The 15,997-nt window shown below is 46.8% G+C and overlaps 1 protein-coding gene across 1 annotated transcript in view; it reads right to left on the reverse strand.

The window, feature by feature from the left end:
* Nucleotides 1-15,997, reverse strand: part of exoc3 (exocyst complex component 3) — a 202,252-nt gene that overhangs the window by 118,619 nt on the left and 67,636 nt on the right. The window contains exons 8-11 of the mRNA XM_037681994.1: nt 14,242-14,290; nt 12,382-12,408; nt 10,674-10,868; nt 3,423-3,523 (exon numbers count right to left, since the gene is read on the reverse strand). Of these exons, the coding sequence (XP_037537922.1) occupies nt 3,423-3,523; nt 10,674-10,868; nt 12,382-12,408; nt 14,242-14,290 (372 nt within the window). The remainder of the gene's footprint in view (nt 1-3,422; nt 3,524-10,673; nt 10,869-12,381; nt 12,409-14,241; nt 14,291-15,997) is intronic.

Consider the following 15,997-nt stretch of genomic DNA (forward strand, 5'->3'; position numbering starts at 1 on the left):
TTATCTGGGCCGGGAAAATCGAGCTCTTCTTCCAGTTATGGCGAAGCCCAGATTTAGCAGGTGTGATGCTAACACCTGAGCCTGTATCAATGCTTCCTGTCTGGAGTGAGACAGGGGCAGCAGGTCGTCCAGGTAAAACAAAACTCTCATCCCTGCTTGTGCAGTGGATGCAGGGCTGTCTCCACACACTTTGAGAACGTACGAGGCGCGAGGGAGTACCCAAAAAAGGCAACCTGTTGTACTGGTACTTCATCCCTTGAAAGGCGAAACGCAGAAATTTTCTGTGTTTTGGGATGATTGGTATGTGAAAATAGGCATCTTTTAAAACGATGGAGACAAACCAGTCGTTTTCCTGGATGTTGTCCAACAGCTGTCTGTTCATCAACATGTGAAAAGATCTGTTCATGATCGCTTTGTTGAAAGCTGACAGATCCAGAATCGGTCTCATCCCTCCGGTCCTTTTGGGGACCAGGAAGTAGCGTGAGTAAAACCCTGTGTTTTCCTCCTCGTTGGGAACTCTTGAGATTACACCTTTTATCAGAAGCTCTTGGACTTCTGCATTTAAGGCTGAGACTTGGTCTGGTGATGACAGGACCGTCTCTATAACTCCTCCGAACGGAGGGGGTCGGGTTGCAAACTGCAGCGTGTAACCCTTGCATAACACTCTGTCCATCCATCTGTCCGGTGAGCATGTTTTTAACCACTCTGCGTGACGTTCGTGGAGTGGACGTGCGTTTAAATGATGTGCCGTGTTTTGAACGGATGTCATCCAAACCTCCGCCTCGACCGCCGTCATGCGTCGCGGAAATGTTTTCCGCGTGACCCAAGGCGAGGCTTTCTCGAAAGGGCTGTTCTGCGCGCGCCCGTGCGCTGTGACTGGATCGCGGACCAACCTTCATGTCCGGGCGGGGCGGTGTGTGCTGAGGCGAGGCGTGTGTCAGCTGATGACGTCGTGAGGCTGCACGTTTAACGTCGCTGTGCGAACGTTGAGAGGTGGAGGGCGTGACGTCATCAACGCCGTGCTGTCGAAGTGAAAGTTGTGAGCCTCGCGGGAGCGCACGTTTCCTCTGGAGGGACGCGCGCCGCTCTCGCTGAGGGCGGGGCCCGTCATTGGATTCATTCAGCTGTCTCACGCTTATGCCGCCGTGAGCTGCTGATCGCTGAGACGCGGTGGATGACGGCCACTCGCGTTCATTCAGGAGAGGCGTGTGTTGTTTTCGCTGAGAGCAGGGACCTCCACCGGACCCGGCCTGCGGTCCCACATTTATCCCGATGTGGGCCGGTGAGCGCCGGGCAGCTGTGCGTGCATCATCGACACAGTGCCGTTTGGATGGAGGCTGCTTGTCTCGCTCGGGAGCGCGTTAACACCGTTGGGAGGTGATCGTGCGGGTCTGATTGACAACAAGTTATTTCGCTTACCGTGGTGTCACGTGAGCGTCTGGGCATGTGAAGGAGCGGCGGTGGATTTAAAAAACCTTTATTTAAGGACACCGGCTCTTATGAGTGGAGGATGTGTGTGTAGCGGCTGTGAGCTCATCCGAGCTTACAGACTGGCTAAAAACAGGCATTTTGATCTTTGAAAAATCATTTATTCAATTCCTGTGTCATTTATACACACATCCTCCGCAGACCGTCATTTCTTAAAACTTCTCCCCCGTGAGCCCTGCGGTTTGTTTGCTCCGAGCGCCGTCTGCAGGCGATCTCTGGGGAAAACGCTGAAGTGCAGGCTGCCGGACTGAGGAGGGGTGGTCTCTGGCGGGCGGGGCTGGTGGTGGAGCTGGGCGAGACGAAGCTGCTGCTGCCGTGGAGCGTCGATGTTTCTGCCTCTGCTTTCGACGATCTCTCCAGCGGGCTGGAGGACGGAATGAGCCGCGCGGCTTGATGAGATGGCGTACAGCTTCCGACGTCTCCTCCGACTGCTTCGAATTCGTCAGCATGGACGTCAAGCTGCTTCCGAACAGCGCGTCCGATGAGATGGGGCCCTCCATCCGGTCTTTGTGCAGCTTTTCCGGCAGCAATGGAGAGTGACGGAGCCAGATGGAACGTTGGATTACCGTCATCCATGCTACAATCCTCGACAGGCAAACCGAGGGAGCGGCGCACATGTTGAGGATGGCGTCTGCCGATTACACAGGGAGCTCTTTGTCTCCTCCGGCAGGTCTGAGGTCTCCAGCCTTTTCGACATGCTAAATGCTAGCAGCGCATGTTGTTGCTAACTGCGGTTGCCTGAAAACACGTCGGTGGGCTCGATTGGAGAGCTTTGGTCGCCGTCTGGTTCCTCCGGAGGGACGGGACGCTGCTCCGACCTGGACAGCTTCGCTCCGGAAGCTTCCGCGAGGCTTGGCTCCAGGGGAGGGAACCGAGGAATAGCGTCAGTTGCCTTACAGAAGGAGTTCTTTGTCTCCAAGGCAGGTCTGCGGCCTTCAGTCCCTTGGACATGCTATATGCTAGCAGCGCACGTTGTTGCTAACTGCGGCTGCCTGGAAAAACACGTCAGTGAAAAATAACCTTTCCGCCGATCATCCGAACTGGCGGGAAAAGGCGAGGGACGTAGAAAAAAGGGGTCCCTTCATGTCAGCCTCCTCCCGGGTTCCGCCGGGCAACCCCTGAGGGCGCTGTCGGCCGGGAGCGGTGTGATCGTCGATGCGAAACGAGGTGGGATGGGGTGAGCATTCACTCAGCCCCCCTCCACCTACACTACGCTCCCCGGGAGGGAATGAGCAGCGGGGGCTGCAGCTGAGCACACCTTGCCCCGGAGGAACCATCCGGTTCGCCCCGAGGGTCGGCGATAAGAGGAAAAACACAAGATGGCGTTGTCCAGCGTGTAATGACCTGTCACTGGGAAATGTTCCCCGACGCTTACCTTGGAATAAGACTGCTGTCATCTTCTCCACGGGGAGGAGAACTCACCGGACGACCGGAGGTCGACTGCCGGGCCAAGCATCTTCCGCAAAGGTTGGTCATTTACACAATTTATCTTCTTTGTTCTTCTGACAGTGCTATATTAGCTCGCTGAAGAAAAAATGGGGAGCCGATTTCCCGCTCTTAACGTAATTTATACGGACCGGGTGGGGCCCACACAGCAGGTGGGCGTGGACTAATTTTTTTCAGTGCTTATGCTGCGCATAACGGGATAAACCATCAGCGACAGCCTTAAAGGGCGAAGCCTATATGAAATAGAACTGATTTTGCCATACCATCCACTACTCTCATTCTCCCACTAAATTATTATAAACTCAGGATCATCAGTCATCATTTAGATATTCAGATTTTTAAATCTAGACCAAGAAACTCCATGAAACTTCAAGAAACTTTATTATAAATTATAATTTATTTCACTCCATCCCATACAGTGAATGAATTTAGCAAAAATAAGAAACAAGGTCAAAAAGACAGGTACATTTTTTAAATATAATCATTACCTGATAAGGAAGGAGTTCATTTGTTTCAGACACAGCTTGAGAACTTGTTCTTTGAAGTCTCCATCAATCTGAGCAGCAACTTGCAGATTCTGCTCAAACATCTGAAGAAGAATCGATAGAGAAAATGTTAGGCCATTTTAAAAACATCGTAACCGAACGTTTGAAAACCCTGCATAAGCATAAACGGGTATGACAATTATACCTGCCCAACAGTGCTGTGCACAGACATTTTAATAAGTGACACTCCATTTTCTATTTACTTTGAACTCAACACGGCTGTTTTCATTACCTGATTAAGTTGAACTGAGAGTTTCTGATAAGGGCAACAACAAATGTTCTGTTTGACAGAACAGATATTGTAAATTGACAAGACTTGCAGTCAAGTCAACTTTTTTTTTATAAAGCACATTTAAAACAGAAGCTGTTACCAAAGTGCTTAACAAAAAAATCAATGAGAGTAATTTAATGGAAAAAATAAAAATAATGATAGTACCAAAAATTTATTAAAAACATCAAAGAATAACATAGAATCACAGAACAAAAAAATACTATCAAATCACACCATGTGCAATTCCAGAGAAAACATTCATTCAACTTTTATTTATACAAAACGAAAAGTCTCCTGTGACGCATGTTCAATCCAAAATAAAAACACCTGGACGATCATGAAACTGGATGGATAAAAATGAAACTTAATGTTCATACTTTGCCATTAAAGATAAATTATCCTGTTTGATAACCTCAAAAAGAGGGAATAGCACTGAAATGTTAATGTTGGTTTAAATGAAGTGAATAATGCCATTCTGTCTTACTTTTTGTGTTATTATTTTCTTAATACTCAGAAGCAGTGTTGTATAAAGTACCTCAAAGTGGTACTTCAGTGAAAGTACAACTTACCATAAAATTACTTTGGTAAAAGTTAGTCTCTTTTAAAATTATTACTTGAGTAAAAGTCTAGAAATGCATGTTTGTTTATCCTGTGGAGCGGGCCCTGTCTGTTTACATTCACACTGTACTCGAACCGCGCTGGAGTTCGCTTCTACCGGACCGAGACCTAGGTTTTAGCCCGGGCCAGAGTTCGCCTTTTTGTTCCGTGACAGAGTTCAATGGTGAACTCTGGCCCGGGCTAAAACCTAAGTCTCGGTCCGGTAGAAGCGAACTCCAGCGCGGATCGAATACAGTGTGAATGTAAACAGACCAGACCCCGCTCCGCAGGGTAAACAAACACGCATTTCTCGGACCTTATATGGAGCCGTCAGCTGCCTTGTGTGAAAAACAACACTCTCCATGGTCTTCTGTCTCATCTTCTGCTCATGCTGAGTCCATTTATGAAAAATGACAAAATATAACTGCTAAAACTGCTAAAACTTGATGCCACTTCGTTTTTATTTTTATTTACAGAAGAAGAAGTGTCTTCAGAGGTTTTTGTGTCGTTTCTTTCAGTAGTTCTAGGTGCAGCGCCCCCACAGGCGAGCGGGGGAACAGGTTGGTTCAACAGGTTGGCTCGACTGCACAGTGCAGTGTGAATGCAAACGCACCAGCTCAAATGTAAACAAAAGGTCATGAATATTGGTCCCGAACCGAACCGAGTCTACTGGACTATCTGGTGTGAAAACGACCTTAAAGTATGAGACATTTAGGTCGTTTTCACACCAGATAGTCTGGTAGACTTGGTTAGGGACCAATATTCATGACCTTTAGTTTACATTTGAGCTGGTGCGTTTGCATTCACACTGCACTGTGCAGTTGAGTCAACCTGTTGAACCAACCTATTCCCCCGCTCGCCTGAGGGGGCGCTGCACCAAGAACTACTGAAAGAAACAACACAAAAACCTCTGAAGACACGTCTTCTTCTTCTTCTGTAAATAAAAATAAAAACGAAGTGGCATCAAGTTCTAGCAGTTTTAAGAGTTATATTTTGTCATTTTTCAAAAATGGACTTAGCATGAGCAGAAGATGAGACAGAAGACCATGGAGAATATTGTTTTTCCACACAAGGCAGCTGACGGCTCCATATAAGGTCAGAGAAATGCGTGTTTGTTTGCCCTGCGGAGCGGGGTCTGGTCTGTTTACATTCCCACTGTACTCGAACCGCGCTGGAGTTCGCTTCTACCGGACGGAGACCTAGGTTTTAGCCCGGGCCAGAGTTCACCTTTTTGTTCCGTGACAGAGTTCGATGGCGCGTTCACACCTCCCTAAACGAACCGGACTTTCTAGGAAAACGAGCTAGAGTTCGATTAAAGCGGACTAAACAGGGCTGGTGTGAATGCACCCTTAATGTATGTATCAAAAGAAAATGTTTCATATAAAATGTACTTAAAGTAAAAGTGAATGGTTAGAATTTCCAAAACAACATTTATTGGGTGCAATATTCAGTGACAAAAACTTGGAAAGTTTGAACTGAACAATGAAAGACTGTTCTTTAAAAAGCCTGATTCTAATAAAGTATATTAATTCAACCTTTATTAACCTTTATCAACAAAGCTGTTAGAAAGGCCACATTGTTGTGTTTACTGAGCTAGGTCCTGTTTGGTTATGGTTAGTTTCTTTCTGAATTTAATAGTGCCTATGCGCTTGAATGCACCGCTCTGTGTAAAGTGATGAGCTCAGTTGGAGTTTTTTTTTTTCCTCTCCCAACACGGACGAAGCCTTGTTGTTCAAGCTCGTTTGTGCTTTACTGGTTTACTGCTGTGTAAATACCAGAAGAAACAGCAAATAATTCATCCTAAACTAGATCTCTGTCTCCGCGTTCTTTAATGGGAAGACTAGTGTCCCAACAACTTCCTACCTTGTTGTTTTTGTCTTAAACTTTTTTGAATTTACCATGTCCTGGATGACTGAGAATCTTCACCAGCCTACAGTGCAGTTGAACAGGCCAACATTAAAGCACAATTTGCAGTGACAGCTGTTTTTCCCAAATGTAACTGGAGATATCCACTGCACACTAGGGGTGTAAATGAAGCCTGAAGCTTAACAATCATGTAAACACGATTGTTAAATCATGTTTCTTCCAACTGAAGCGGCTGTCTAAACTGAAGCCTATATTGTCCAAAAAGAACCTGGAGACAGTAATACATGCATTCATTACATCTAGGCTTGATTACTGCAATTCGCTCCTGTTGCACGACTACAACTGGTCCAGAATGCAGCAGCCCGATTTTTAACCAGTACAGGCAAAAGAGAGCACATTACACCAGTTTTGGCCTCACTGCACTGGTTACCGGTTCACTTTCGAATCCAGTTCAAAATACTCATGTATGTCTACAAATCACTGAACAGTGTCGCCCCCCCCCCCCCCCCCATCTCTCTGATCTGCTACAACCATATGTCCCACCACGTTCCCTGAGGTCAGCAGACCAGTTGCTCCTCACAGTTCCAGGAACTCGTCTTAAGCGCAGAGGTGACAGGTCTTCTCTGTAGCAGGACCAAGACTCTGGAACGAGTTACCTCTGTCAGACTGGCCCCCTCCCTCTCGGTTTTCAAGTCCTGTTTAAAAACCCACTACTATTCAGTAGCTTTCAACACCAGATGATCTGTGTTTTGAACCTGTATGCTCCACACTGGTTAGTCGTCATTATCTGCATCGTTTTTTGTCTATATTCTGATTTACCTCATTTTGTATTTTGCTTTGTGTGTTACCTGTTGTTTTGTCTGTACAGCACTTTGGTTGGCCTTGTTGCTGTTTTAAGTGCTTTATAAATAAAGTGGTATGGTATGGTAAATCACCAGCTTTACCACAATACGATATTATATTGATTTGTTTGTATGACAATATGATTTTCCTCTATATCACAAAGTCTTTCACAATACGATTCAGATTCTTTTCAATTCACAAGTTTGCGATCAATATATTGCGATATCAAGGGCAGCACGGTGGCGCAACTGGTAGAGCTGCTGCCTCTCAGCGAGCAGGTCCTTGGTTCAAACCCCGGTCCAGGGGCCTTTCTGGGTGGAGTTTGCATGTTCTCTCCGTGCATGCGTGGGTTTTCTCCGGGTACTCCGGTTTCCTCCCACAGACCAAAAACATGCATGTTAGGCTGATTGGTAACTCTAAATTGTCCCTAGGTGTGAGTGAGAGAGTGAATGGTTGTTTGTCTCGTTTGTCTCTATGTGTCCCTGTGATGGACTTGCGACCCGTCCAGGGTGTACCCCGCCCCTCGCACAGTGATTGCTGGACATGGGCACCAGCGACCCCCGTGACCCAAAATGGAACAAACGGGTAAAGATAATGGATGGATGGATGGATGGATATTGCGATATCAAATGCCCATCTCATTTACATATAAATTAATTAACAAAAACAATTCAAATATGATTTAACTATTTATTTCTGTTATTACAGGCATCAGGCATTTAAATAAAAAACATTTTTCTTAATGGTAAATGGTAAATGGACTGCACTTATATAGCGCCTTTCTATCTTATTTCAAGATACTCAAAGCGCTTTACACTACAATCTGTGTCCTCATTTACTCATTCATACAGCACTCTACTAGATCACTACAAAGCTAATTGAACAAATCATTCTAAAGAGACTAATCAGAGCTTTATCACATTCATACACTGATGGGACACACATCAGAGGCTAGTGTCTTGCCCAGGGACACTTCAGCATGTGACCGCTGGTGGATTCGAACCCCCATCTCTCGTATTGGAAGACAACTGCTCTAACCGCTCAGCCACAGCAATTATTCAATGACAAAATAAAAATAATTGACCTGTTCAGTATAGTCTCACATTTCTCATGTTTAAGTGCATTTTTTAAACCAGTTAACTTAAAAGTGCCCTGATTACCTTTCAGTTATAAAGAAACAAAAATAGATATTGAGCTTACATAACATGGCTATCAATGCCGTGTTTCTTCTTCAAGTGAACGGCCAAATTTGTTGTTTCCCCTGAGTATTTTAACTCACACTGGCACCTGTTGCATACGGCATGAGTTTTGTCTGTTGAGCCATCCTTCTGTTGGAATCAAAAATATTTTCAGAGTGTTGATTTAAATCCATCTATCCATCCATTATCTTTACCCGCTTATTCCATTTTGGGTCACGGGGGTTGCTGGTGCCCATGTCCAGCAATCACTGTGCGAGGGGCGGGGTACACCCTGGACGGGTCGCAAGTCCATCACAGGGCCACATAGAGACAAACGAGAAACAACTATTCACTCTCTCACTCACACCTAGGGACAATTTAGAGTTACCAATCAGCCTAACATGCATGTTTTTGGTCTGTGGGAGGAAACCGGAGTACCCGGAGAAAACACACGCATGCACGGAGAGAACATGCAAACTCCACCCAGAAAGGCCCCTGGACTGGGATTTGAACCAAGGACCTGCTCGCTGAGAGGCAGCAGCTCTACCAGTTGCGCCACCGTGCTGCCCTGATTTAAATCCAGGAGAGTGAATTTCATTATCTTTGTTTTCTGCCACGTCTGCCATATTACTGAGGCGGGCGCAGAGCGCAGCCATGCACAGAAATGGTGACACAGACGTGCCTTGGGAATTTCAAAATAAAAACGTACTTTGAAGATGATTATATGAATCGATGTTTTAGTTTTGCCACAATATAATTGAATCATTAATCAATTAATCAATATATTGATTTAAATCGATGTATTGTTACACCCCTACTGCACACACATTGTTATAAAAGCACCCTCACACGATGAATTGGTTTACGTTAACAGGAAGCATTTTCATTCAATCAGTGTGCAAATTATATGTGATGAGCAAAAGCAACTAACCAACATTGTGGCGAGGTGACCTGGTTCAACGCATGATTCACTTGTTCTACTTGTTCTAATACACAGTATGGTTAAGAACAGATGTGGCTGGCACAGTGCAGGATGGGGGGGGCTTCTTGGTGACTAAATTAATTTAATCATCTCAATATTAAACCCCCCCTGATGCGCATAGAGCCTGTGCGCCCCCACATATCATCTTGCCTTCACCATATCATTACTAGTCAGTGGTTCAAGTGGGCAACTTCCTGTTTTGTGCTGATTAAACTATAGTTTCAGAGCATTCTACCAAGTCCAATTGTCTCTGTGTCAGTAGTATGCTAGTTGTGTCAGTAAACATGTGTAAAGTGTGAAATGCCTCAGCCTTTCTCCAGCACACTGCTGCGTTTATTTACAATAACAGTGTCATCCATGTACGTGGTGATGGGCAGTTGTCCTTTGCTTCTCATCCACCTTGATGCCTGACCATTTTTCTTAACTCCTGAGGGTGTGCACTGCTCTGACCTCACAGCATTTACACATACAGACACACACAGACACACACCTCACAGCATTCCTCTTTTCCCTGCATTTAGACATGCTTTTTGATAGTGTAGAGAAGATTTCAATTCAATTCAGTTTATTTATATAGCTCCGAGTCACAACAGAAGTCATCTCAGGGCACTGTAGAAAAACATTCAGATACATAAAAAAGCCATTTAGTACAAGTTATCTATCTAAGGAAGGAAGCAGCAGATGGCATTGAATCTTCACTTCATCACAGTCTCCCATCATCAGATTCCTCAGGTACAGGGCATAGTTAAATCTATTTGCATGTTTAAATGGAAGCAGATCAATGGAGGAGTTGGGTACACCCTCATGTGTGCTCAATTCCATGGTTATAGGGATGTACAAAGGAAGTATGCTTGGATTCATATGTACTCACAGTTTCATACCTCCAGATTTATTTGTGCATATGCTGTTTTCTTGATTTAAACATACACTATGTTTCTGTTGGAAACCCACGCAAGTCTTTGTACATTAGGCCCCTGGAGACCTACTAATAAAATAAGTCTTTCATTCCTGCTTCAAAATTAACTATAAAACTGTGACGTATACTTGCACATAAGATGTTTTGTCAGTTGTTGCTGTGCCTAAATATAAATCAGAAGTCTATCAAAACTGAGCACCAACTCCATTGTCCTTGAAAGTGAACACAATTAAAACAGTCTTAGGACCACATTTCAGTCCTAATTTCATACCCATTTTTACCTTCGGACAACAAAAACAATAAAAAAATTGAGTGTGACAGCAGCTTTAGAGATTCAGGCATTTTATATTGGTAAACACAAAGAATTTGCGAGAAGCAAACAGTCAAAACTCCGAGCACCCTACTTACCACATAACTTCTCCATTCAGACTATAAACTGACATGTCAGTCATGTTTATTTAATTTAAGAAACTAATCACACAAATACATCATCAATAAGAATTATTGGAAGCCACGGCAAAAGCAGATTTATGCATGTCACCTGAAAGACGATGGCTGGCAGTGTGGTCTGGTAATATCCATCTTGATCCGCCTCAGGCTCCGTTTCTTTCTGCCAGTCCTTTTTATCAGTGTCCAGAGCTTTTCGCAGCCAGCCAGTTATATTAGACTGAAAACATCCAAATGGTATAAAAATGAAAACTTGACATGCCACTACCTTACTTACGAGCATCTTCACCTCACATTTTGTGAAGTTTCTTTTTGCCCTACGCAGATGAGATTTTTGATTGTGCTGAGAGGAAACCTTAAAATTCAAAGATAGAGGACTTTTAATGACTCTATAATCTTTTTAGTATTATGCTTATTTAAATGCAATTTAAATCAATCTAACAACATAGGGGCATGGTCCTAATGCAGTGTTTCCCCTATCCTTATCCAAGCTGGGCACCACGCCCCGTCAACAGAACCGAGCGCCACACCTACCGAACCAAACTGCGCTCACTCCCCCACCACCCGTCAGCACTGACATAGTGCTAAGCTAGCAGCGCATAATACAGGCATGCAAGCTAAAACGTTAAAGGCAGAACTCACCTGCCTCTTACTTCATGCTGAACCCTCACGCTCGATTCAGAATCGACAGGACTAAGAATCTAGATTCTTCAATAAATCCATTGTTTTCTGCACCCCTACTTCAAACAGCCAAATTTTGTGGTCAACACTGCTGGGCCAAGCTTGTAGCTTCTCCAAGGTCAATTCCTTCTTGTCAGCCAGTTTCAGGAGCCGCAAGTGGCCTGCGATTCTCAGAAATCACATCCAGCTTATGGATGGAGCAAAAGAGGTGTTTTATTGAATGTAGGTCAGACAAGTCTGAAGGCCACACAATGGCATCAATTACTTAATCGTCCAGCAACTGTCTGCATGCTCTCATCATGAGACTGGGCATTGTCAAGCTCACTGAGAAACCAGGATCCACTGGTCTGACAACAGGTCCAGTATCTGACACGGTTGAGTCAGGTCCTCTGGACAAATTTTTCTTTGTTGAAAGGTTCGTCTTTTATACAAAAAACTTAAGTCTGAGGAGCTGCAAAAAACTCAGTCTTATAAGCAGCACGCTCAGAAGTTGGACTGCATGGACAGTCTCCAGGGTTTAGGTTCAGCTTTATGCTACCATTAGTGATAAAGACCAAAGCCAAATGCAAAACAAGGTGAAAAAAAAATTAGAAAACTATGACAGTAGCCTCTCCACCTATAAAACCATGAGTGGTCTGGGGTTGTCTCATTTTTGTACCTCTAGTGCACCTGTTAATTTAATACACACGCACACAGTCACCTAAAACAGAACCAGAGCCAGCCTAAGTATAAGGTAAATATGCAGCAGCAAAGGCCAGATCCAGGCCAACACTTTTTAGTTCTATTTCGTATAGGCTTCACCCTTTAAGGCTGTCGCTGGTGGGTTTCATCCCGTCACGTAAAGCGTAGCACTGAAAACTTTAGTCCACGCCCACCTGTTGTGTGGGCCTCACCTGGTCTGTACAAATTACATTGAGAGCGGGTAATCGGCTCCCATTTTTCTTCAGCAAGCAACCAGCACTGATTTTCAAAACAAGAACGCGATGTCCAGCACCAGCACCATCCGCCTGTGCCCGTCCTGCAAGACCGGCTAAATGCTGAGCTTCGACCAGCACGACATCTGTGAAGGATGCCTGGGTCCCCGCTACGCCGACCTCACCTCCTCCTGCCATCTCTGTGACCTCCTCCTTCCTGAGGAGAGGCAGAAGCTAACAGCGATGTTAGCTGAGGCTAACATCGAGGAGTGCCTCTCCGTGTCGGGGGACTGTTCGCTGGACAACGCCATCGCCTTTTTTGATGCCGAGTCACGGAGCGAATCGGATGATTCCTCCAGGAAAGGCGACGGCAGCAGCAGCCCCGTTTCTCATTCCCTCCTGGAGACCTGGAGAGTGTAGTGTTGGAACAGGGGGGCCGAGCGGATGCTCACCCCCCCACCCCCCCCCGGGCCTTCCCGCATCAGCGAACACACCGCTGCCAGCTGTCGGTGCCCTCCTCTTGGAGCTGCCCGACATAATCCAGGAGGCGGCTGACATGAAGGGACTTTCCGTCCCTCTCCTCCCCCCGCCCAGATCAGATGATCTAGCGGGAAGGTTTGGCTTCACCCCGGCTCGCCGCCCTGACCCCATCTAGCCTCGTTTCCCAGCAGTGACGTCCTACTGGAACGAAGCTGCAGCTGGACCTGGTAGGCTGAAGGCACCCGTCTCCACCTTTGCTCCCATCACTAGAGTGGAGGGGTTTACTGAGCAGAATTTTCCCTCGGTACCCCCCTGGAGCCAAGCCTGGCGGAAGCACTCGGGGCAAAAGTGTCCAAGTTGGACCAGCGTCCTGTCCCTCCAGGGAGACATGACCAGAAGGTGATGTCGCTCTCCAACCAAGCCCACCAGTGTACTTTCCAGGCGGCCGCAGCGAACAACAATGTCGCCCTGCTGGCCTACAGCATCTCCAAATGGCTGGAGGTATGATATAGACCTGCCTGAGGAGATGAGGAGCTCGCTCTGCAAAGCGTCTGACATCATCCTCAACCTGTGCGCCTCCTTTGCTGTCTGCCTGTCTCGCATTGCCGCCTGGATGACAATGATCCAGAGGTCCACCTGGCTCTGACACTCCCCCTCCTTGCCGGAGAAACTGCAGAAAGACCTGCTGGAGGGCCCCATCACGACAGATGCGCTGTTTGGGGCCAATTTCTAGGATATGCTTGAAAAATCAAAGAAGTCGGAGGAGGTGTCGGAGACTGTGCGTCACCTGATGAAGCCGCACCCCTCCTTTTGCCCCCCCCTGCTGGAAAGATCGTCGTGGCCAGAGGCAGTAGCAGAGACGCTCCACAGCTGCAGCAGTGTCCTCCCACCCCGCTCCGCCGCCAGCCCCTCCTGCCAGAGAACAGTCCTTCTCATCGCGGCAACCAGCGGCTCAACGTTTCCCCAGAGACTGCCAACAGGCGGCGCCCTGGAACAACCAGTCGCAGGGCTCACGGGGGAGAAGATATAAGAAATGACTCCTTGCGGAGGATGTGTGTGTGTGTGTGTAATGATGATACAAGTTTTAAAATAAAACAAAAACATCATTCAGAGAATAAAGTGTCTGATTCCAACCTGACTGTCAGATCAAATGATCTCACAGCAGCTTCTTTTCACACATCCTCCACACAAAACGAGCCGGTAACCTCAAAACGGGTTTTTAAAAGTCACGGCAGCTTGAGAAACCACACAAAATGCTCGCTTGACACAGCAGCTAAAAATGATTCTTCTCAGCAGGCCGAGTCCAAAAGAAAACCTCGCTTTCAGCCCAGGTTGTGTTCTGATTTTTCTGACCGCAGAGGGAACAAACGCGTTTCCCCATGACAGCTGCAGTCTCCACCCAAACGGCGCCGCATTTCTAAAGGCGCTCACTCCTCTCCTCGGTGCGCGTCAGCTCACATCAACTCTGATGTGAGCCCGCAGCCTGAGCGCAGCACAGAGGCGCTCCCAGAGCCCTTTCGGCGAGGCCCCCACATGAGTCGCTCGGAGAGCTTCTCCAGAGCATATGACGGCGGTGGGGGCTTTGACTTGGCTGATGTCCGTAAAAGACATGACACAACACAAAAACATGTGCCCGCTCCCAGAGCGTTACGCAGAGTAAATGGTAAATGAACTGTACTTATATAGCGCTTTTCTATCTTATTTCAAGACACTCAAAGCACTTTACACTACAATCTGTGTCCTCATTTACCCATTCACACAGCATTCTACTAGTTTTCTACAAAGCTAATTGAACAAATCATTCTAATGAGACTAATCAGTGCTTTAGATCACATTCATACACTGATGGGACACACATCAGAGGCTATGAAGGGTTCAGTGTCTTGCCCAGGGACACTTCAGCATGTGACTGCTGGTGGATTCGAACCCCCAACTCTTGCATTGGAGGACGACTGCTCTAACCACTCAGCCACAGCCGCCCCCTAGAGAGTGGCAGCAAGTGTGCCCCCTGGACAGATAGATGGACCGTCTGATCAGCAGAGGTTACACGCTGCAGTTCGCAGCTCAACCCCCACCATTCAGAGGGATTATAGAGACGGTTCTGTCATCTCCAGAACAGATCTCGTCTCTCCACGCAGAAGTTCAGGAATTATTGATAAAAAATGTAATTTCCAAGGTTCCCAATGGAGAGGAAAACACAGGGTTTTACTCACGTTACTTCCTGGTTCTGAAAAGGACCGGAGGAATGAGACCCATTTTGGACTTATCCATATTCAAAAAGTCGATCATGGTGAGACAGTTCCACATGCTGACAACCAGACAGCTGTTGGACAACATTCACCAGAATGACTGGTTTTCCTCCATAGATCTAAAATACGCTTATTTTCACATTCCAATCATTCCAAAACACAGAAAGTTCCTGCGCTTCTCCTTTCAAGGGACCCAGTACCAGTACAACAGGCTCCCGTTCGGCTACTCCCTCGCACCACGTACGTTTTCGAAATGCGTGGAGACGGTTCTGCAGCCTCTACACAGAGCAGGGATGAGAATTCTGTTATATCTGGACGATCTGCTGCTGCTGACCCGATCCAGGCAGAAAGTAGCTGCGCAAACCAAAGCGAAGACGTCACACCTGTTAAACCTGGGTTTTGCCATAAACTGGGAGAAGGTTCGGTTCTCCCGGCCCAGATGATCGTTTACCTGGGAGTGGAGCTAAACTCGGTCACTATGAGGGCCCGTTTATCACAGACGAGAGCCGAAGTTCTAAAGGACCAGCTCCGCCGTGTAAAACCTGGCAGAGTAGTAACAGTCGTCTCCATCATGAAACTGCTGGGAACGATGTCGTCAGCTCACGCTGTGGTTCCGCTGGGCTTACTCCACATGAGACGTCTTCAGAGGTGGTTCGCTCTCCTGCATATAGATCAGGTACGTCAGAAGAGGCGGATGATCTCTGTGCCCCCCTCCGTGGGAACCGACCTGAAGCACTGGGGAAAACCTCTCACTCTGTCGGAGGGAGTTCCTATCAGCAGACCCAGGTCACACATTTCAGTTTTCACAGACGCGTCCTTGTCAGGCTGGGGAGGAACATGCCTGTCTCGGGCGGTGGGGGCACTGTGGCCACCTCACACATCAGCTCATATAAACGTTTTGGAATGTCTTACGGTTTTGAATGTGCTTCAGCATTTTGCTCCCGTTACGGAATCAACATGTTCTGATCCACACAGACAACAAAGTGACTGCAGCTTACATAAACCAGCAGGGGGGCGTGTGCTCAGCCCAACTGTTGCGCATTGCGAGTGTAGTGGACTAGGCCCATGTCAAAAACTAAGTCTAAGGTCAAAAA

The sequence above is a fragment of the Nematolebias whitei genome, chromosome 9 (genome assembly GCF_014905685.2).
Source record: "Nematolebias whitei isolate Nwh7 chromosome 9, NemWhi1, whole genome shotgun sequence".
Taxonomy (NCBI): Eukaryota; Metazoa; Chordata; class Actinopteri; order Cyprinodontiformes; family Rivulidae; genus Nematolebias; species Nematolebias whitei.